The 24142-nt window shown below is 43.2% G+C and overlaps 1 protein-coding gene across 13 annotated transcripts in view; it reads left to right on the top strand.

Annotated features, from left to right (window-relative positions):
- Positions 1–22955, top strand: part of LOC120298244 (zinc finger and SCAN domain-containing protein 2-like) — a 105691-nt gene extending 82736 nt beyond the window's left edge. For 8 of the 13 annotated variants that reach the window (XM_039321754.1, XM_039321751.1, XM_039321749.1 and 5 more), the window contains one exon: positions 14799–19559. In XM_039321754.1, the coding sequence (XP_039177688.1) occupies positions 15505–16665 (1161 nt within the window). In that variant the 5' untranslated portion in view covers positions 14799–15504 and the 3' untranslated portion in view covers positions 16666–19559. The other 5 variants (XM_039321757.1, XR_005554011.1, XM_039321759.1 and 2 more) reach the window with 5 other exon arrangements.
- The last annotated feature ends 1187 nt before the right edge of the window (positions 22956–24142 follow it).

Here is a 24142-nt window from a genome sequence, read left to right as displayed (position 1 = left end):
TGTAGCCTTTGAAAATGAAAGAATCACAGAGGATCTCTCTGATTTCCCTGATGATTCTCCAAATTCTGAACCAGATTCAACAGACATCATGGAAGTTCAGGTCCCCATGGATAGTGACAATGAGTAGACACAAATGTTTGAAAAATTCTGGGAATGGATTCCTTTAACTTAAGAATATGTTGGCTGCTCAGTCTGAAAGCTGGTCCTGGCCCTCAGGACGTTTGAAGGTTCCTGTGACGCTCTTGGTTCTTCTGGGTCCTGTCCCTTCTGGTTTAATTTCTTCTTTTAAAAGAAGAAATGATGGGCAGCTGTAACAAGCCAGAATGGGTTTGTTAAGAATGTGATGCCAGACAAACATTATTGCCATTTTTGATGAAGTAACTTAATTAGTGGATTTGAAAATGTTCTGGAGATAGAATTCTTGGACGTCGGCAAGACAGTTGACCAGGTAGAGCACGTTAACTTTTTTGTAAGATAGAACAACATGGGGTAGATAGAACCAACCCTAGGTGAATTCGCAATTGACTGACCAACCACACTCAGTGGGTATTGTTGGGAGGAACTCCCCCGTTCGGTTCTTCCAGCCGGGATTCTCCTTGACGGCGCAGTGCAGAAGAAATAGATCATGAAGCCAGCTACCAGAAAGAGGTTTTATTTCGAGGATCAGCGTTGAGTGACAATTCAGCTCGAGTCCCCGGCTAGCTAGACAGAATGATCTTTAAATAGGGGTTTTTATACCCTTTTGTGGTTTCCAAACTTGTCATTTCTGATTGGTAACAAACTTATCATTTCTAATTGGTGAGTTTGAATCTGCCTTTTCTGATTTGTTGGTCAGTGACTATTGTTGGTTAAATTTCTTTGCTAATCCTGCCTGAAAGGTGTTAATTACTTTATTGTTGTGTCCTGATTGTTGCTAGCTGGTTCCTCATTGTGTGTGTCAAGTGTTTGCCATTTAGCCTCAGGCTGCTGTTGACCCAGTTTAGTTGGGGTGTTCCTAGATTATTTCTTAGTTGGGCTGGGGAGGGGGTGTCCAACTCTCATCAATTCCCCCATTTTGGGCTATTACTGATGTATCAGTGATTAGCCCAACTGGTTCATATATACGGTAGTGGTGATCAATTTGGCACATCATGAGAGATGTTTTCTTGCTCTGTCCCTTGCTTCTGATGGGAGTTGTGCAGACCTTTAGGCATTTTAACCCTAAAGGTGCTAATTGGCATAGGCAACAAAGGAGGGCTCCACCTATTGCGACTGTGATTATACTAACAATGAGAATTTTCAACCAATGGAAGTCTGGTAACCATGAAAAGAGCCAGGAAAGGTTCCAGGATGACTGGTTGTGCCCAATGTTTTGTGCTAGTTCTCTTAAATGTTGGATGTCACCTTTAGCTTCCAGTCAGGTTTGCATACCCCCCAAAATTCTTCACAGCCATGGTTCTCCTTAGTACATGACCACTGGCTGCCCAGTTTCAAGGGTTGTTTCCTGCCTTAGCTCTTAATTCAGTGCATCCAGGTTTGTAATGCCCAACTGCCAGGCTATTAAATTTTCTTTAAATTGCACATAATGAGTTCTAGGAATCCCAATCTGAGCTCAACAGTGCAAAATATTCAGGGCATAAGTTTGGGATTTTTCCTATTGCTTCCTTAGTCAGGGCATATGAATTGCAAATCACCTGAGGGGGCCTAGTTCCCTCCCCTTTGGAATCCGTTGGAAGTTGGTCCCACAAAGCTTTGGTGCAATGGAGCAAAAATCAGCCTGGGGAACTTTACTAAAGGTAGGTGGAGGGGATAGACTCTGAATGGTGTGAATGGTGTATGTGTGCATATGCAGCTATTTCTACAAAACAGGCAATACAAACATTCTGGAAAAGTTTTCCCTCCCACCAGATAGAAGTCCAAGGTGTTCAGTACTTGTTCTGCCACATATTCCCAAGTGCCATCTCTCCACTAATACATTCAACTGGCTTGTTACAATACAAATGGGGCAAGAAATAAAAGTTTACAATGAGTTTCCACCCTCCCCCCACAGTCTAATTTTGTCTTCTGAGGCTTCACATGGCACCACCTTCCTTCTGCAGCTCTCACAGGCATCTGGGTAAATGGTAGGACTTGGGAAGCTGTTCCACTTAGATTGCATGGTGGCTTTTTAGTGGATGGCTGGATTCAAAACTCAATTCCATGACTCAAATGGATGGAGGCAGCATCTGGGTCTGTGTGTTCTGCTTCCAAAGGCTTGGGAGAGGGTTTCAGGGCTGAAAGATACAAGAACAAGGTCTCCCCCCGCTTTCTGGATGGACTCTCCCAGGAGAGGCAGACAAAAGGTATGGAGAACAAAGGACAGGAAAAGAATTGGAAGAGGGGGTAGCTTGCAGGCAGTTTGAAAAGGGCATTAATACTGCAGTTATTAAACATAAACAAATGGGGAACAAAAAAATGAAATGTTTCACCTTTGAACTTGACCATTTGCAACATATTATGGACAAGAACTTGCAACTTGAAAGGAAGAGGAGAAAAAAAATGCTAGGCAGCTTGAGAATGCTGAAAACTCCAAATAATTTTAAAAGCCTAATATTTTAAGGTGTGCAACTTTCCAGAGGTAGGAGAACATTTATTCTAAAATAGACCACATTATTTTAGAGATTAGAAAATGCTTATTTGTTTCAGAAAAGTTTCATAGTAGTTTCACCAGTAAGTGATAGGATAAGAAAAGTAACTTAAGAAAATTATTTCCCCACACAATCAGACTTGAACTTCAAAATGCTCTTGTAGATAGGCACACATTTTTCAGGAAAAGGATAGATAAAACACATACAGTAAATGCAAGTGAAACTTTTCCAACTGATAAACTTAAAACAATCCCTCCAAGTAACTTAAGGCTGTTCTTGAGCGTACACAGAGACAGAGAAAAACAAACAAACAAACAAAAACATTTTTTTTTCTTCACTCTGTTTGTTGGCTAGACAAACAGAGTGAGGTATTTCCTTTTTGTGGCTTATTTTTAAGCAGAATTTCTAGCAGACTTTAAAATTCTTTTTCCTTTGGATTTGAAACAGTTAACAGTCACATTTACCTCTCACACAGATTTTGACAAACATATATACACAAAGACAAGAGAACAGAAGTCTTAGTTTTACACATCCTAGTCATTCCCACCATAAATTTCAGATAACTCAAGTTAGGGAAGGCACACATTTTAAACATACCACGTGGTTGCATAGAGAAGAGAGAGAGAGAGAGATAGAGAGAGAGAGAGAGAATCACTATTTCTTATTTTCCCTTTTAAGTACCTTTATTTAGCCAAATTGGTTTCCCAGCAAGGCCCTAAGCAAAGTCTGTATTTTTTTTTTCATACACTACACAGTCAAAGTCTCCTTGTGAGACTTCTTTCCTAACTTTGCTTTGCTTACAGGGCCTTACCAGCTCGTTGCCCAAATCCAATTCTTTCATTCACTCATTCCATTTCTTTTTCACACAGTCTCTCCCTTTTCCCTAACAAAAGGTTCTGTGCTCTGGCCAACCCCCATGCTGTCCAGGTTCTGCCAATTAAACAGATCCTTTCTGCGGCTAGGAAAGACCAGAAGCAGCAAAATCCAATTGTGAGTGTCTACAATAGACTTTATGGTCTCTATAACGGTTTGAGGATCCGCATGAAAGGTGGCAGTATCCTTTTTCCAAACAACCAAATCGGACAGGGAGAAAGGGGTGTGGGTTAAAAGGTGTCCTGTCTGGCCCTTCGGTTGCCCGGGTATGGGCCTGTTCAACAAGGGGGCCATGAAGGTTGGTTCAGGGTGATCTAAGGGAGACTGGGGGTTCAAGTCAACTTGAACCGGGTTTCTCTGTCTGGATAGTTCAGCCCAGCAATACCAGTAGGGTAGTTGGGTTGGTTCTATCCTTGACCTAAGTGCTTTTGTGTGTTGATTTCTAGAGTACCACCATCGGGCCAAATTTGTCTTCCATTTTCATCTTTAAGCAAAGCCCATTTCTTACATAATTCCTTTAATCGTTTCTTCTTCATCCTGGCCTGGACAGGAAGCTGATTCCTGTCCCAGGCTTCGAGCAAGCTCTCAACTGGGAAACCCACTTCGGCCCTTGAATTGGAACTCCCCAACCTTTTATAACGGGGTTTTAAACCCACTTCAGCCCTTGAATTGGAACTCCCCATTCTTTTATAACGGGGTTTTCCTTTCAATGTTAAAGGGCACTAACAGTCGAAGTCTCCTTGCGAGACTTCTTTCTCCTAATACAGTCGAAGTCTCCTTGCGAGACTTCTTTCCCAATACACAGTCGAAGTCTCCTTGCGAGACTTCTTTCCCAATACACAGTCGAAGTCTCCTTGCGAGACTTCTTTCCCAATACACAGTCGAAGTCTCCTTGCGAGACTTCTTTCCCGTAATACAGTCGAAGTCTCCTTGCGAGACTTCTTTCTCCTAATACAGTCGAAGTCTCCTTGCGAGACTTCTTTCCCCTAATACAGTCGAAGTCTCCTTGTGAGACTTCTTTCCTAATACAGATTCTCGGAGGTGAGCGGCCACCTCCGCTCGGGGCTACTGCTTTGATATTTACTGGCAGAAGGGGTCTTGGCTTGCCCAGAATAGGGTTCTCTTTCTCTGCCCGCTCGGTCCTCCTCTCTCACCAGAAGGTCTCACGCTCCGATGCCCCCCCCTTGCTTTCCCGAATTCCGCCGGTCACGGCTCCACTGGAGCTAGCAGCATGTCGGGGTGCGGCTAGAGGGCACACGGAGGGAGCGAGCTCCAGCTGATTCTAAGAGGAGGATGCCTCACACACACACTCATGCATTCTTCCTTTCGTTCCCCCAGACCCTTTAACCTAATAGATTTAAATTTTGGTGGCACTTACCCTCTTTCCTGGTAGCTGTTCGAGCGTAAGACTCAAAAACTCCCTTTACTACCCGATGCCGACCGGGCAGGGTCCGAGGAGGCTTCCCCACGGATCAAAGTGTCCGCTGCCGGCTGGGTGATGACTCTTCCGGGCCCGGTCTGGTGGCTGGGTGAGCTGGAAGTCCCATCTGGGTCGCCAGATTGTTGGGAGGAACTCCCCCGTTCGGTTCTTCCAGCCGGGATTCTCCTTGACGGCGCAGTGCAGAAGAAATAGATCATGAAGCCAGCTACCAGAAAGAGGTTTTATTTCGAGGATCAGCGTTGAGTGACAATTCAGCTCGAGTCCCCGGCTAGCTAGACAGAATGATCTTTAAATAGGGGTTTTTATACCCTTTTGTGGTTTCCAAACTTGTCATTTCTGATTGGTAACAAACTTATCATTTCTAATTGGTGAGTTTGAATCTGCCTTTTCTGATTTGTTGGTCAGTGACTATTGTTGGTTAAATTTCTTTGCTAATCCTGCCTGAAAGGTGTTAATTACTTTATTGTTGTGTCCTGATTGTTGCTAGCTGGTTCCTCATTGTGTGTGTCAAGTGTTTGCCATTTAGCCTCAGGCTGCTGTTGACCCAGTTTAGTTGGGGTGTTCCTAGATTATTTCTTAGTTGGGCTGGGGAGGGGGTGTCCACCTGTCATCAGTATTTATCAATGGAACTACATCTACATGGAGAGAAGCATGTAGTGGGGTACCTCAAGGTTCAGTCTTGGGCCCAGTACACTTCGACATCTTCATAAATAGGCTCAAGATCGAAAGGGATCCTGATAGATTTGAGCATTGGGATCTATCCAACAAAATGTAATTCAATGATGAGGAAAATAATGTCTGCATTTAGGCAGGAAAAACCAAAAGTACAGGGATAAAATAGGTAATAGCTGGCTCAATAGAAGAATCTACGTGTCCAACAGACAAGAGTAAGACAAGAGTGTGCTTCAGCTGCCAAAAAAAAAAAAAAATCAATGTAGTCCTAGTCTGCATGAACAGAGGGATAATGTTACTTTACACCATGCAGGGTGAGACCACACTAAGGATACTGCTCCCTGTTTTGGTTCCATGATACAGTATAGATGTTGAGAAAATATGCAAAGAAAAAGGAAGATGATAAATCATCTGGATGCTAAATGTCAAGTGGTTGAGAGAGCTAGGTATGTCTGGCCATGGAAGGGAAGGATTGGGGGGGGGCATGATAGCTGTCTTCCACTACTTGAGGGGCTGTCATGAAGAGGAGATCAACTTATTCTCTAGGGCAACAGAAGGCATAATAAGAAGTTCATGGGTGGAAGGATGTCAAGGGAAGATCCAATCCAATTTCTGTCAGTGAGTGCAATTGATCAAGCGAATAGCTGGCCTCCTGGCATTGTGGATGCTCCATCACTGGAGGTTTTCAAGAATAGACCAGACAATCATTTGACTCAGGTTATATAAGGCACCTGTCTTGAGCAGCGGGTTGGATTAGAAGACCACTGATGCTATGATTCTATGAGTTTAGAGACAGCTTAGAAAATAGCTGAAGAACAACCCATAAACCTGCTTTTGGAAGAGTCCCTTTTTAAAAAATATATATGAAAAATTAAGATAGAATACACACTCCAAAGAAAAAAGAATACAACAACAAAACAAGGATAGCCAAAACATTAAAAAAGAAAAAAAATGTGTATTAAAAAAGACGAAAAACAAAAACAGATTTACATATAGTAAATCAGTTGAATGTTGATAAACATATTGTAACAATATTAGTTTCCTACCCTTGCAAAGCAGGCCAAAATTTGTGAATTTCTACCTCTAAGTAGAATCAATTTGTCCTTCATCTATGTCAGTGTTTCTCAATCTTGACAATTTTAAGGCATGTGGACTTCAACTCCCAGAATTCCACAGCCAGCATTGCATGGAGGAATCTGGAAAAAAAAGAACTGCAAGGTATAGTTTATTGATTCTCTTTTCATTCAGGAACTCAAGATGGCATACAAATATCTGTTGTTTTTCCTCTGAGGTTTATTTATCTATTTTTAAGAACTGCTAAGGACCAGATGACTTTACTATGTCCTGATATGTAAAAACCATAGAACTCTTTTTCATAGGATCCTATGAGCGCACATGAATGGGTGGCTCTGCAAAAATGGACTCAGGTGACTTTGTGAGCTGAACTCTTCCCAAGAAGCTGTGACTGGGAGCACAGCCACTTCTCAGAAGCCACCTGACCATGGATGGAAACTGTGGGCTGGTTGGAGAAGGCTGAAGGGGATGTGGATTCCAAAGATTTGGAGTTAAACATTGCTGGCTGTGGAATTCTGGGAGTTGAAGTCCACATGCCTTAAAATTGTCAAGGTTGAGAAACACTGATCTTTGCAGTGTGCATAAAGGCAAAATGCTGAACAGATGAACCAACAGTAAAGTTAAACATCAAAGCCCTCTCTTAACCATCTATTGTATTTAACTACAATGGCTTCTTATTTACGGTAAGTCACCCGATTATTGTCTCTGATCCATGTAGGATCAAATATACTCGTCTGATTCTTAATAATAAAGCTTTTCCTTAAGATTTTGATTGAGGACTTTCCCAACAATTGTGTCTTATTCCCCCAAATCATAAACTTCTGTTGTCGATCCATTTTATCAAAAAAGTTCAGTATAAATTGTTTTCCAGTTAAATAAAATAAGTCCATTCCCCAATCTTCTTAAGAAAGTCCAGTTCATCACGCATCGAGTCTGTTTAACTCCAAATCTACCATGTCTTAGCCTTAGTCTTAGCCCCACATTTTCTGGACCCTGCTTCTTATTTTTCCCTCTCTGTGACTTAATGATTTCTGTGACTTCTGTGCAAGAAAATTTACAGAAGTTCATGGCATTTAACACTTAGCAGATATACACTGTCCTCCTTCAGGAATGATGCTGGCATGCTGGGTGTCCTTGGATGCAGCCCTGGCCAGCAGAAGTTGCCTCCCCTGGAGTATCTAGCCTGATGGTGTTGCCATGGCCTAAATCCTTGGAAGCCGCAGGAAATCGGTTATAAAGATTTGGGATGTAGAGAGATGTTTATCACCACTGAGAATCAACCTTTAAAAAGTTTATTCTATAATTCTGAGAAACGGCCATGAACTTTTAGGGCTCAGCACACAGCTAATCTTCACAAGCTAAGTAACATCACATTTCACTATTTCACTTGGATCAGTTGCAAAGATCGATTGCTAGAAGTCAAAAACGACTTGATAGTTTTTAATCAGGGAAAAAAATCTTGCAAATGGCTTAGGTAGAGATGAGCGAAATATGTTTTTTTTTTTTTTTTTTGCCACCTATCTATGGTCAAGTAGGCAACCTCTGTGTTTGGAAAGCTGAAAATGCAGCAGGCGGCATCTGTGTTTGAGTTTAAAGGAGTTAAAACCATCGAGTACTGTATTGCTAGAAAGGATGGGAAGAGATGAGAAGCGCGGAGGAACCTGCTCTTCTTGATTACTCATGGGAGGAATTTGGTGTGCAAAGTGGCTTTTGTGCTCTTTCCAGGGTAGAAGCAGGAGCTGGAAGGTGAGTGGAGGGCAGGTCGGAGAAGAAGCCGGGAGCAAGCGGGGCTGTTTGGTTTCCTTCACGGCGTCCAAGCAGAGAAGCAACTCGGCTGAAGCATCTCAGCTGCTGCTGCTGCCAATCCCTTCCCTCCCCAACTTTTAAGTCCTCTGGTGCTGCAGGCTGTTAAACTGGGGGCTGCGATTTTCTGCTGGTGGGAAGATTTAAAAAGTCTCCTTCAAGTGAAGGTTGATTCTTTGGGAATGGCTTCCCTCCAGACGTTGTGAGTGCTTCATCACTGGGTTTTTAAGAGGAGACCGGACAGCCATTTGTTAGGAATGGTAATCGTGTCTCCTGTCCGAGCAGGGGATTGGACTAGAAGACCTCCAAGGTCCCTTCCAACTCTGTAATTCTATTATTCTTTCTGTTTTCTTGGCAACAAGATGGAACTGAAGGTGCCACTGATTTTAATGGATTTTTTTTTTACTTCCATGTCCTGCCAATAAGCATGGTATTTCCTATTGGTGCCCCATCCATGTATTAACCAGGTTCAACCGTTCTTAACCTAGCACTTTTTAAAAATAGCTACTGAAGAGTTTTTGGCATGTTCAGTTTGTATAAGTCAGTGGTTCTCAACTTTCCTAATGCCGTGACCCTTTAAAACAGTTCCTCATGTTGTGGTGACCCCCCCACCATAAAATTATTTTTGTTGCTACTTCCTAACTGTAATTTTGCTACTGTTATGAATCATAATGTAAATATCTGATATGCAGGGTGTATTTTCATTGCTACGAATTGAACATAATTAAAGCATAGCGATTAGTCACAAAAACAATATAGCAATGCTCGCTGGAGAAGCTTACTCTTCCTTGCTCAAAAATGTTGGGAGGGAGGGAAGGGGAAGGAAGGAAGGAAGATTGAAGGGGAAAGGAAGGAGATGGAGAAGGAAGGAGATTGAAGGGGGAAGGAAGGAAGGAGAAAGTGATTGAAGGCGAAGGGATGGAGATGGAAGGAAGGAAGGAAGATTGAAGGGGAAAGGAAGGAAGGAAGGAAGGAAGGAAGGAAGGAAGGAAGGAAGAAAGAAGGAAGGAAGGAAGGAAGGAAGGAAGGAAGGAAGGAAGGAAGGAAGGAGAAAGAGATTGAAGGGGAAGTGATAGAGATGGAAGGAAAGAAGGAAGATTGAAGGGGAAAGGAAGGAAGGAAGAAAGGAAGGAAGGAAGGAGAGATTGAAGGGGAAGGGAAGGAGATGGATGGAAGGAAGGAAGGTTGAAGGGGAAAGGAAGGAGATGGAGGCAATTGAAGGGGTTAGGAAGGAAGTAAGGAAGGAAGGAAGGAAGGAGAGATTGAAGGGAAGGAGATGGATGGATGGAAGGAAGGAAGGAAGGAAGGAAGGAAGGAAGGAAGGAAGGAAGGAAGGAAGGAAGGAAAAGGTGCTTTATAACGCTCGACGGGGAAAGATATTTTAACCCCTGGTGGCTGATTGAGGAAGCCAGGTCCGTCGGACCGATTTCCAAATAAGCCTAATTGGGGAGGTGGGAGTGTAAATGATGTATCAAAGGATGCTTCCCGTTGCCCCTTCCCCTCCCTTTTTGGCTACCACTAGGGAAAATGCAAAGGTGCGCACGCGCAGGGGTAAGAAAGAACAAATGCCCGGACTAAAACTGGTGCCAACGTTTCCAAACGAAACGCTCCGAGCCACAAAGCCTTATCCAAAGCGGAGTCTGCTTGAATGATTTCCCTTCCTGCCGTTTTTATTCGTCCCCCATATCTGAGCAGAGCTGCCGCCGGCCTGCCCTCGTAGCCATGGGTCCCGGAGCAGCGCCTTTCCAAACTCTGGCGCTGCTTGTGGCGGGGATCAGAGTGGGGGAGAGGGATCCTTTCTTACAGCTCCAAAACGAGTTTTCTCCTTTGATTTTGGGGCCTTATTGCCGGCCCAGCCAGCTGGCCGCCGACGCACCTGCGGGCATCGCTGCAGCTTCGCCCTCTTCCCTGCCCCCTGGCTGCTTCCGAGGCCTGGAGCCCGGCAAGCCGGGAAGGAGCCATTCCTGCCCGGCAGCCCCATGGCCACGCTGGGCGCCAGAGGGCCGAGGCGGCCTTTGACGGCGAGGAAGGTGGGCTGGGTGGCGCGGGGGAGACTCCCGCGTGGTGCGGAGGGCGCCTGGGGGCCGAGTGAAGCCGGGCAACCAGGAGGCATGGAGACCGGCTCGGCGCCGCTGCTCAGCTCAGCCGGCAGTGGCGGCAGCGGTTTTCTCCCCCTTCTCCTCTCCTTCCTCCTTCTGCCCCCAAAGCGGCTCGGGTGGGAGCCGGGAGGATGAGGGGTGCCTGGTGGGAGCAGCGGGCTGGCAGAGGGGCTGGTGGGCCGCATGCGCCAGCCCCCATCACGGCTCCATTGATGGACGGACTAGTCCAGGCAGTGCGGGGGCGACAGCAGTGGCGGCAGTCCCTCTGCCAGCCCACTGCTCCCCCCAGGCACCCCTCTTCCTCCTGGCCCCCACCCAAGTCGCCTTGGGGGCAGCAGGAGGAAGAAGGAGAGGAGAAGGGCGAGAAAACCGCTGCCGCCATCCCTGCCGCCCCCGTGCTGCCCGGCCTCGCCCTCCACCCATCCGATGGAGCCACAGTGGGGGCTGGTGCCATGTGGCCCATCAGCATCCAGCCTGGCTGCTCCCCCCCAGGCACCCCTCTTGCCCCGGCACCTGCCTGAGCCGCCGTGGGGGCAGTAGGAGGAAGAAAGGGAGGAGGAAGAGGATGACAAGGAAGCCGCCGCCAGCGCTGGGCACCAGGAGGCAGCTCTCCTCTCCTATCTTTGCTGAATCTCCTTCTTCCCGGCAGCCTGGACTCCGGCGTGCCTTCCTGGGAAGCGGGTCCAATGGTCAGGCTGGCCAGGGATAGCAGCAGCTGATCTCCCTTGGGCCACGGCTTGTGGGAGGGCTGGCCCATTCAGCAGAGCCTCCAGTGGGCCACTCCCAACAGAGATCCCGGGATTTCCCCGGGCGGCTCCAAGGCCACGAGGCCCTGGCTGCGCTTCTCCCAAGGGGTGGGGCAGCTGGGCGCAGGGCCAATCAGGAGCCCTACAGGAGGTAAGTCCGCCTGAGAGAGAGAGAGACAAGGGAAGCGAAAGTGTCTCTCTGTCTCTTTCTCTGCAAATGGTGGAGGAGGCCATGTGGAGACGGATGCAGAGCGGTGTCTCGGTTCCTAAGTCCATCGGAAATATGTGTTTCCCGATGGTCTTAGGCGACCCCTGTGAAAGGGTCGTTCGACCCCCCCCAAAAGGGTTGCAACCCATAGATTGAGAACCGCTGGTATAAGTAGTGATCACTTATCACTTGTTCCTTGAGCCTTCAAAGTTACAATGGCATTGTAAGAGCAGACTTATGCCTGCTAAAACAAATTAGTGGTCATTGTAGCAGCTGTTCAGTGACCCTATCATTATGAAAGTGCCGGAAAAGGAAATGCACCAATTTGGTTTCTGCCAACTGTTACACATTTATGATGGCTGCAGTATCTTACACTCATGATTCCCGTTTGTGACCTTCCCAACTAGATTTTGACAGACAAAATCACTGGGGATGCCGGCAGGAAATTGCAAGTGAAATTGCCTTTAACAACCCACCCGAATTTGCTTTACAATTGCAGAGGAACAGATGTAAGTTGGCACTCTCATGTGACATCATGCTTCATGATCGGGCTGCTTAGTGACATAAATGCCCTTTCCAGTTGCAGTCAGTAGAGGACTGCTTGAATTGGGATATCACCAGAGTAGTTGTGGACAGCATTTTCTCCTCTTATTTGCAGCTGAGGACTTCCATGAGCAAAACTGGTGCTTTAAATCTTGCAGAGGCTTTAGGCATCATTTCATCAGTTACAGTAATGGCCAAAATTGTGGAAAACATTTGGGAAAAGTCTACATTTGAGGTTTAATGGCTAATAACACCACTTTGGGGGGGGGAGTAGTACCATAAAGTTATATATCAATGGAAAGATAATTTAATCAAGAGTGTAATCCAATAACTTTTATGAAGGATTTGCTATTAGAATAGCAGTTATAAAGAAGAAACGTGAAACACATAGAAAAAATGAGATATATAAAAATTATCACCATGTCAGTTAATACTTAGTTGGGTAACCTTTAGCATGAATTGTGGCCTTACAACGTCTTCCCATGAAGTGAACCATGTCCTTTAGTTCTGCAGCTGTTATAATGTGAAACCAAGATTGAATGATTGCTTCTATTAACTGGGTTTTATTGCTGGGTCGCTTCTGACTAACAAGTTTCTTTAGTCGGCTCCATAGATTTTCATTTGGGTTAAGATCTGGGCTATTCCCAGGCCATTCCAGCAGTGGAATATGATTATCTTGAAACCACCTTTTGCACACAGCAGCAACATGACATGGAGCTGAATCCTGTTGAAATATAAATGTTTCATTGTCTTGGAAAAGATCATGTGCGGAAGGCTTCAGTTTGGGCTCAAGTATTTCATTAATGTATTTTTGGCCATTTATATTCCCATTAATCACACACATTCTGTCCGCACCTTTTGATGTCATACAACCCCAGATCATAACACTGACTGGGTGTTTCACGATACATGTAATGCAATCAGGATGCAAATCTTCTCCAATTCTTCTCCTTGCGTATTTTATGCCATCACCATCACGAACAGAGAGATCTTGGTCTCATCACTCCAAATAACACGCCCCATTGTTCCTCCGTCCAGATAACATGGTTTTTAGCCCAGTTTAGTCTTTTTAACCTTTGTCTGAGAGATAAAAGTGGCTTTTTTCATGGAATTCTAGATTTTAGGCCAAATTCCTGCAGTCTGCGCAGAACAGTTCTTGCACTCAACTTCATATTGCATTGCGCCATTTCATCTTGTATACACCTAGATGATTTTCTTCTGTCACGTAGGCAAAGTCTCTGAATTCTTCTATCATCACTTGCTGTTGTGCACCTTTTCCTGCGTTTACCAGAGTGGTTTTGTAATGACTGAGTCTCATTATACCTCTTCAAAAACTTAGAAATGCCACCTTTGGTTAAGTTTCCACCAATTTTTCTTCTAATTTCTTTATAACTGTAGCCTTGTTCACTTAATACTACTATTTTACATCACTTTCTGGGCGACCAGTCAACTCTTTGCACCATTACTTTAATTTTATTATGTTTTGCAAGCTCATTAAATGAAAAAACACAAAAAGCACACAACCAACTTGATAGAGATCACATAACACATTCACAAATGTCCTCTTCTCAGCTTCAATACATGACATCAATAACTGAATCCTATTGTGATCTGATTGGCTTATTGCCAAAATAAGATGACACCTGATTGGCTCTCTAAACACTCATCCTCATTGGCTACAATCAGATGAAGGCATGCTACCTGATATCAACCAAAGCAAGTTGTGCTTCCCTTTTCTGGTTATATGGCTATAACCTTTCATAGAATACAGATAATTGAACAATCTTTGTTGTATTACATTCTTGATTAAATTATCTTTCCATTGATATATACGTTATGGTACTACTCCAAAAAGAAGTGGTGTTATTACCCATCAAACCTCAAATGTACACTTTTCTCAAAAGGTTTCCACAATTTTGGCCACTACTGTATAAAGCATATAAAAAACAGATGCAGGAATGGGTTATGTCTAGTTTAATTAAAAGAAAGACTAGGGATGACATGATAGCAGCGTTCCAATATTTGAGGGTCAGCCACAAAGAGGAGAGGGTCAACCAATTTTGCAAAGCACCTGAAGGCAAGACAAGAAGCAATGGCTAGAAACCTATCAAGGACAGGACCAACCTAGAGCTAAGGAGAAATTTCTTCACAGTTAGACAGAAGAAATGGATGCTCCATCACTGGATGTTGTTAAGAGTTTGGACAACCGTTTTTCTGAAATGGTATAGGGTTCACTATCTGAGTAGGGAGTTGGACTAGAAGACTCTTAGGTCCCTTCCAACTCTATTATTCTGTTATTCATCAGTTAAAGCCCCCACATCTCTAAAATTAGCTCAAAAGCTTTGATTTTAACCATTTTGGGAGATTTTTCCAAGCTTGAAAGACATAGGTTTTCTCCATATACACATTTGTGTGTATGTGTGTGTTTGTATTTCTCTCTGTATGCGTAAATCTGCAATTATAAAATCTATTCCCAGCACTTCCAGATATATTTGATGATAACCCTTTGCATTGCTAAGAATTTGTGATTGATCCAAGTCAACAAAAGAATTTCATGATTGAACAGATATCTGAATTTGGATGTGTGTAATCTTCCATGTGTCAAATGAATCATAATTAATGTACGAGGTTATTCTAGTATTGTGGCATGTTTGCTTTTTCATTGTAATGTATTTATTTATCTTTTTTTCACATCTCTAACCATTTAATTACACTTTTCTTTGAATCTTATAGACAAAGAGAATGGCAATAAAAGGACTCTGGACAGCTAAGAATAACAAGCAACATTGGAAAAGGAAAGCAAACTGAGCCAGAAATCAAAATATTTTCCATTTCCTTCAGAAAACCACAAAATTCTCCTCCTGCAGCAACGGTTAGACAAAAGAGAGAGAGAAAAAGAAAGATTTCACACTAGAATAAGTAGATGATTCAGAACTCAAGGATGCCTTACATGAAAAGTGAAGGGAGATTATTTTTCATTCATTAAAAGAGGGAAATATCTGGAGGAAAAAGTAGGAAAATCCCGTAGAGCAGAGAGCCATACAGGCCTCGCCCTGTGAGGAAGAAAACGGCTTGAATGAAAGCACCACTAAACAAGGGATTGTCCATATTTTTTACCTCCTCAAAAATATCAGCTTGGAAAAGCTCTGTAGTTGTGTCTATTGTTGGAAAAGCACAGATAGTAAATCACAGATTATGCATGATAGCATCCACACTGGAGAAAAACAATAATTATCCACATGTGTTGAAAGCTTTAGTCACAACAGCTCCCTTGTGGTTCATGGAAGGGCTCACATCAGAGAGTAACCAGAGGACTCACACAGGATAGAAACCCTCTGAATGTCCTGACTGGGAAAAGTTTCAGTCAGAATTCCAGTCTGGAGATACCTCCAGGGATAAACTGTATGAGTGTCCAAATTGTTGGAAAAGAAATTGCCACATGATGAGAAACCAGAGGACTCACACAGGAGAGAAATCCTTTGAATGTTGTCTTTGTGGGAAATGTTTCAGTAAGAATTCCCATTTCATGAGACACCAGAGGATTCACACAGGAGAGAAAGTGTATGAATGTCCTGTTTGTGGCAAACGTTTCAATCAGAATTACAACCTCATGAGACATCAGAGGACTCACAGAGGAGAGAAACCCTTTGAATGTCCTATCTGTGGGAAAAGTTTCAGTCAGAAGTCCAGCCTAGTGACACATCAGAATACTCACATAGGAGAGAAACCGTTTGAATGTCCTGATTGTGGGAAAAGTTTCAGTGAGAAATTCAAGCTGGTCATACACCAGAGGAGTCACACGGGAGAGAAACCATACCAGTGTCTGGATTGTGGGAAAAGTTTCACTCTCAATTTCTCCCTGGTGAGACATCAGAGGACTCACACAGGAGAGAAACCATATCAGTGTTCAGATTGTGGGAAATGTTTCAGACAGAATTCCCACTTGGTGATACACCAGAGTACTCACACAGGAGAGAAACCCTTTGAATGTCCTGATTGTGGGAAAAATTTCATTCAGAATTCCAGCCTGATGGTACACCAAAGGACTCACATAGGAGAGAAACCCTTTGAATGTCCTGACTGTGGGAAAAAATTCAGTTTGAAATCTACCCTGGTGAAACACCAGAGGATTCACACAGGGGAGAAACCCTTTCAATGTCCTGATTGTGGGAAAAGTTTCAGTCATAATTCCTCTCTGGTGATACACCAGAGGATTCACACAGGAGAGAAACCCTTTGAATGTCCTGATTGTGGGAAAAGTTTCATTCAGAATTCCAGCCTGATGGTACACCAAAGGACTCACATAGGAGAGAAACCCTTTGAATGTCCTGACTGTGGGAAAAAATTCAGTTTGAAATCTACCCTGGTGATACACCAGAGGATTCACACAGGAGAGAAACCCTTTGAATGTCCTGATTGTGGGGAAAGTTTCAGTCATAAGTCCACCCTCGTGAATCACCAAAGTACTCACACAGGAGAGAAACCCTTTGAATGTCCTGTCTGTGAGAAAAGTTTCAGTCATAAGTCCAGCCTTGTGATACACCAGAGGATTCACACAGGAGAGAAATTGTATCAGATTGTTGGAAAAGTTTCAGTCTGAATTCAAACCTGGTGAAACACCAGAGGACTCACACAGGAGAGAAATTGTATCAGTGTCAAGATTGTTGGAAAAGTTTCAGTCAGAAGTCCAACCTGGTGAAACACCAGAGGACTCACATGGGGGAGAAACTTTTCAAATATCCAGTCTGTGGACATTACTTCACTCATAAATCATCCCTTATTGCACATGAGGAAACTGACATGAAGCAAAAGTTGAAGAGTTCCGAAAAAGCATAATTTAATTTGTGATCTCCCATTGAAAATGTAGGTGAGAAATTGACTTTGAATTCTGGCCTGATTCTTTCTAGTGAAACATGTCTCAGAATTACACTTGTAGGTGGATAGAAAAGAAAATTAGGAAAAGGCTAACTACTAATTTCTTGTTATCAGCAGCAGTTGCTGGATATTTCCTTTTGCAGAAGTAGTGGAATTCCTCAAAAAGGCTTCTGGGTGGTAGTTTTGTATATTGATTATATAATTCCCACATGTGGCGTTTCAGTCTTCTGCCTTGGTTTTCTCCAGATTTTGAGGCCAGAATTCCTCAGCCAACATACAAGTAGTCCTCAACATACAACTGTCATGGCCTGCCAATTACGGTTGCATGCTGCAACGGCCGTAAAGTGAAACTGCTTTCCTTCCCTGATGCAGCCATTAATCGAATGTGTGAATCACTAAGTGGAACACTAGCTATCTCGGGGTTGTGGGAAGCTCTTGGAGGCCTAGCACAGGACCGGGCTTGTCTGCCTCAGGCATCCCTAGGCCTCCCCCACGCTCCGAGATAACCTGTGCTCTGTTTCCAAATCCTTGGGTCTCCCTGGCCCTTCTTTCCCCCACAGCGTCCCCCCCAGTTCTTTCCCTTCCCCCCCCGGGTCCCTACAGCCTTTTTCCCACTCCCACTGCGTCCCTGCAGTCCTTAGGCCTGACTCCCACCCCACCAGGACTCACACCACCCTCCTCATCTGTGAACCTCATATTGGGGAAGGAGGGGTGGGCACACATCCCTGGGCCTCAAGACTGTCTCCAGGAAGCAGCTGTCATTTTCAATGGGCCCTGGATTCATCCCTGGGCCATGCAGTGGACTTGTGGAAATGGCTGCCATTTTGCCACACTCACACAGAAGAGGGACAATCCTCTCTGTTTTACTAACTTAACATAAGAAAGAAATGTACAGAGGTTGTAAAGTTACAAGGTAAACTCTAGCTTATTTGCCTTGCTTGAAATGTCCTAATTTCCATCCCTCAGACTGGCAGTGATGAAGAAGACCATCCCTGAATCTGAGAAAAGCGCCAATGAGAACAGATGAAGTTTAGCCATTCTAACTGTAGTTAGACTTCTGCCTCTTAATTTGTTGCCTTGATATCTGCCCCAGTCCTAAATTCTGTGAAAGTACAATATTTCTTTATATACAGTTAAAAATTAAAATGACTAAACTTGATCTGTTTTGATTTGCATTCTTCTAAGGGATGGTCTTCTCCATCACTACCAGTCTTAGAGATAAAATTAGGACATTTCAAACTGGACAACTAAGCTATGATTTCCCTTGTAACTTTACAAACTCTAAACAACCTTTGGGTCTAGCCTTTGAAAATTATAGAATTAGAGAGGATCTCTCTGACTTCCCTGATGATTCTCCCAATTCTGAACCAGATCTGACAGACAATGGGAAAGTTGAGGTCCCCATGGATGGAGAAAGTGAGTTAGACACAAATGTTTTGAAAAATTTGGGAATGAATTCCTTTAACATAAGAAGAATATGGCTGTCTCAAAGCTGATCCTGAGTATGGCACTTGGGATATTTGAAGGTTCCTGTGACTCCCTCTTGGTTGTTCTGTCTGTGCCCCCTCCTTTTAAAAGAATGAGAATTTCCCAACTGATTTAATTAAAGCAAACTTCTTTTTCTGTTTCCAATAATGTCTCTGAAGAAACAAAATGATGGGCATATGTAACTGAAGCCAGAATGGGTTTGTTAAAAACAGATCAGGCCAGACAAAACTTACTACCTTTTTGATAAAGCAATTACATTAATGTATCAGCGAAATACTGTGGAGATAGTAGACTTGGACTTCAGCAAGACATTTGACAAAGTGGATCACAACTTACTTCTTGGTAACATAGAACAACGTGGGATAATATCACCACCAGGAGGATTCGCATTAATGTTTGAAAAATTCTGGGAATGGATTCCTTTAACTTAAGAATATGTTGGCTGCTCAGTCTGAAAGCTGGTCCTGAGTGTGGCGCTCAGGACTTTTGAAGGTTCCTGTGACGCTCTTGGTTCTTCTGGGTCCTGTCCCTCCTGGTTTTATTTCTTCTTTTAAAAGAAGAAATGATGGGCAGCTGTAACAAGCCAGAATGGGTTTGTTAAGAATGTGATGCCAGACAAACATTATTGCCATTTTTGATGAAGTAACTTAATTAGTGGATTTGAAAATGTTCTGGAGATAGAATTCTTGGACGTCGGCAAGACAGTTGACCAGGTAGAGCACAAGTTAACTTTTTTGTAAGATAGAACAACATGGAGTAGATAGAACCAACCCTAGGTGAATTCGCAATTGACTGACCAACCACACTCAGTGGGTATTTATCAATGGAACTACATCTACATGTAGAGAAGCATGTAGTGGGGTACCTCAAGGTTCAGTCTTGGGCCCAGTACACTTCGACATCTTCATAAATAGGCTCAAGATCGAAAGGGATCCTGATAGACTTGAGCATTGGGATCTATCCAACAAAATGTAATTCAATGATGAGGAAAATAATGTCTGCATTTAGGCAGGAAAAACCAAAAGTACAGGGATAAAATAGGTAATAGCTGGCTCAATAGAGGAATCTACGTGTCCAACAGACAAGAGTAAGACAAGAGTGTGCTTCAGCTGCCAAAAAAAAAAAAAAAAATCAATGTAGTCCTAGTCTGCATGAACAGAGGGATAATGTCACTTTACACCATGCGGGGTGAGACCACACTAAGGATACTGCTCCCTGTTTTGGTTCCATGATACAGTATAGATGTTGAGAAAATATGCAAAGAAAAAGAAAGATGATAAATCATCTGGATGCTAAATGTCAAGTGGTTGAGAGAGCTAGGTATGTCTGGCCATGGAAGAGAAGGATTTGGGGGGGCATGATAGCTGTCTTCCACTACTTGAGGGGCTGTCATGAAGAGGAGATCAACTTATTCTCTAGGGCAACAGAAGGCATAATAAGAAGTTCATGGGTGGAAGGATGTCAAAGGAAGATCCAATCCAATTTCTGTCAGTGAGTGCAATTGATCAAGCGAATAGCTGGCCTCCTGGCATTGTGGATGCTCCATCACTGGAGGTTTTCAAGAATAGACCAGACAATCATTTGACACAGGTTATATAAGGCACCTGTCTTGAGCAGCGGGTTGGATTAGAAGACCACTGATGCTATGATTCTATGAGTTTAGAGACAGCTTAGAAAATAGCTGAAGAACAACCCATAAACCTGCTTTTGGAAGAGTCCCTTTTTAAAAAATATATATGAAAAATTAAGATAGAATACACACTCCAAAGAAAAAAGAATACAACAACAAAACAAGGATAGCCAAAACATTAAAAAAGAAAAAAATGTGTATTAAAAAAGACGAAAAACAAAAACAGATTTACATATAGTAAATCAGTTGAATGTTGATAAACATATTGTAACAATATTCGTTTCCTACCCTTGCAAAGCAGGCCAAAATTTGTGAATTTCTACCTCTAAGTAGAATCAATTTGTCCTTCAGCTATGTCAGTGTTTCTCAACCTTGACAATTTTAAGGCATGTGGACTTCAACTCCCAGAATTCCACAGCCAGCATTGCATGGAGGAATCTGGAAAAAAAAGAACTGCAAGGTATATTTTATTGATTCTCTTTTCATTCAGGAACTCAAGATGGCATACAAATATCTGTTGTTTTTCCTCTGAGGTTTATTTATCTATTTTTAAGAACTGCTAAGGACCAGATGACTTTACTATGTCCTGATATGTAAAAACCATAGAACTCTTTTTCATATGATCCTATGAGCGCACATGAATGGGTGGCTCTGCAAAAATGGACTCAGGTGACTTTGTGAGCTGAACTCTTCCCAAGAAGCTGTGACTGGGAGCACAGCCACTTCTCAGAAGCCACCTGACCATGGATGGAAACTGTGGGCTGGTTGGAAAAGGCTGAAGGGGATGTGGATTCCAAAGATTTGGAGTTAAACATTGCTGGCTGTGGAATTCTGGGAGTTGAAGTCCACATGCCTTAAAATTGTCAAGGTTGAGAAACACTGATCTTTGCAGTGTGCATAAAGGCAAAATGCTGAACAGATGAACCAACAGTAAAGTTAAACATCAAAGCCCTCTCTTAACCATCTATTGTATTTAACTACAATGGCTTCTTATTTACGGTAAGTCACCCGATTATTGTCTCTGATCCATGTAGGATCAAATATACTCGTCTGATTCTTAATAATAAAGCTTTTCCTTAAGATTTTGATTGAGGACTTTCCCAACAATTGTGTCTTATTCCCCCAAATCATAAACTTCTGTTGTCGATCCATTTTATCAAAAAAGTTCAGTATAAATTGTTTTCCAGTTAAATAAAATAAGTCCATTCCCCAATCTTCTTAAGAAAGTCCAGTTCATCACGCATCGAGTCTGTTTAACTCCAAATCTTTGGAATCCACATCCCCTTCAGCCTTCTCCAACCAGCCCACAGTTTCCATCCATGGTCAGGCGGCTTCTGAGAAGTGGCTGTTCTCCCAGTCGCAGCTTCTTGGGAAGAGCTCAGTAGAAGTAGTGTATACCTTTTTTTAATGAAAATTATCAGCACTTTTGATCAGTGACGTCATCAAAGTAAACAAGCCCACGTGCTGATTACGTCAACAGGGCACAGCCCTAAAAGGAAGTGACGTGCTCAGCCCCCACCCTCCGGATGTGACGTTTTGGCCTAATCCCATCAAGATTGGCAGGCAATCCTCTGGGTACATGATTAGGTTAACCCTAGACTAATTCTATGGACGTTCAAAACCAAAAAGAGCTAAGTAAAGTGAATAATTAGCAGAGGCCTGTGTTTTTGGGGAACAAGCCCTACTTTGGGGAGCTGTTAACCCTAGACTATTTCTATGGACATTCAAAACCAAAAAGAGCTAAGTGAATAATTAGCAGAGGCCTGTGTTTTTGGGAACCAAGCCCTACTTTGGGGAGCTGTTTGTGTTTTTGGGAAACAAGCCCTACTTTGGGGAGCTGTGAAATAAAAAATAAAAAAAGGCTTTTTATTAGCCTAACGATGCTTTTAATTTTTGTGGAGTTTTAAAAATCAGTGCCTCAAAAGCTGGGGGAAAAGAATCCCCTGAAAGGCAGCCAGAGCCTGCATTTAACCCCCTTTTTCTAAAAGATATTTTTTCTGAAAGGTATTTATTTCTAGGTGGCTTTAAAAGCATTTCCTCGAACGCAGGGGAAAAAACAAACAAACACAGCCCCTTTTAAAACCCACAGCTGGTTTTTACCTTTGTAAAAAATCTAAAGACACATATTTTGCCATTTGCACCCTGAATAAAATTTATTCTGCCCCCCTCCCCACTATAGCAAAAGACAAGGAATATTAACAGGAATTAAAATGCTCACAAGAGGCAAGCAGCCAACCAGGCTCACAAGAGGCAAGCAGCAAGCAGCCATGCCTCTCTGTCTGCTAGTAAAAAAAGGGGGGGTTAGGCCTTGTTTGGGACGTGCCCGGGCATGTCATGCTCCCCGTGATCTGGGCATGCGCAATGCTCAAGGGCGTGTCATTGCAAGGGGCAGGGGAGTTTGCTCCCCGTGATCTGGGCATGCGCAATGCTCAAGGGCGTGTCATTGCAAGGGGCAGGGGAGTTTGCGCGGGCAGGGACATGCCCGGGCATGTCATGCTCCCCGTGATCTGGGCATGCGCAATGCTCAAGGGCGTGTCATTGCAAGGGGCAGGGGAGTTTGTGTGGGCAGGCCTGAACAGCTAGCGATTTAACCCCAGCAGTCTTTTGAAGATGGCAGCCTCTGATGGAGATTTGTTTGATGTAAATTTGACCCCCAAACCACCCAAGCGTGGGCGCAGAATAAGAAAAGGACCTGAGTTATACAGTTTCATTGAAGAGAACAAACTTATAAAACCTTGTTATTGCAGATTCTGCAAAACATCAAATGGTAAGTAAATATGTTTTTATTTATGATAATGTAAATGGTGCTGGAGCGGATACACCGCTAACAGGATGTGCTTTATATTTTGCAGACTCTGAATTAGTAATACCTAGACAGCAAACACTTCAAGACACCCCGCTTTTAGATTCCTGTGGTAATCGCCATGGTCAGAAAGCTTCTGCAGATTTCTCTGATCTAGACTGTAACAGGGATTATGAGCTATCCCAGAGACCACGCTATCTACCTTGTGAGTTAAAGAGCTGCAATTTGTGTAAAGACTGGTTTGCTTGTGACTGCGGACGTGATTTGTGGGGCACAGACGGGTCAGAGTATTATAAAATAGTATTATCTTCTGATTCTGATAGTGGTGATGAGGGATATTTTTCTGATGGCAGAGCCGTGCACCCTCTGAATTCTGTATAACCAATAAAAGACTGTGTTAATGTCAACACTTGAACATTTGTCAGTGGTCTTTCAGTATAACGATGCATGAAAAGCTTTTAAGTCGTATTTATTATACTCCGGGGTGTGTAGGGAGTTATGGAGGTGTGAATGCCCTTTTTCAGGAAGCTAGAAAACATGATAAAAACCTGACCATGAAGCAAGTCAAGACGTGGCTGTCAAGGGAAGACGCTTATACGCTTCATAAGCCTGCAAGAATTAATTTTCCTAGAAATAAAACAGTAGTGTCTGGCTTAGATCATCAATGGCAGGCTGACCTCATAGATGTCTCCAAATTTTCTAAAGAGAATCATGGAAAAAAGTACATCTTAGCAGTTATCGATGTGTTATCTAAATATGCCTGGGCCTCCCCTTTATCTGATAAAACAGGGAGGGAAGTTACATCCGCTTTCCAGAATATCTTTCAAACAGGACGTGCACCCCGAAAATTACAGACAGATGCAGGTAAAGAGTTCTTGAATATTCCACTGAAGAAACTTTTAGCACGTTACGGCATTCATCATTTTGTCACTCATAGCGAAACTAAAGCAGCCGTTATAGAGAGGTTTAATAGAACCCTAAAAAACAAACTCTGGAGATATTTCACAGCTAGAAATACCCACCGGTATGTGGACATTTTAGCAGATACTATTCAGGGGTACAATAGCTCTTACCATCGTAGCATCGGTACTGCTCCTAACACCGTAAATTTGTCTAACGAAAGGGGTGTGTGGATGAGGCTTTATGGGGCAACTTTAAAAAGAAAAAGAAAGGAAAAATGTCTTAAGATGGGGGATCATGTCAGGGTATCCAGACTGAAGGGTAAGTTTGAAAAGGGCTATCAGCAAACCTATACGGATGAGATATTCATCGTCAAAGAAC

This window comes from Crotalus tigris, unplaced genomic scaffold (genome assembly GCF_016545835.1).
Source record: "Crotalus tigris isolate CLP2741 ecotype Arizona unplaced genomic scaffold, ASM1654583v1 scf7180000023825.297174, whole genome shotgun sequence".
Taxonomy (NCBI): domain Eukaryota; kingdom Metazoa; phylum Chordata; class Lepidosauria; order Squamata; family Viperidae; genus Crotalus; species Crotalus tigris.
Note: the sequence above shows the minus strand (reverse complement) of the source record. Positions and strands in the feature narration are given on the sequence as shown.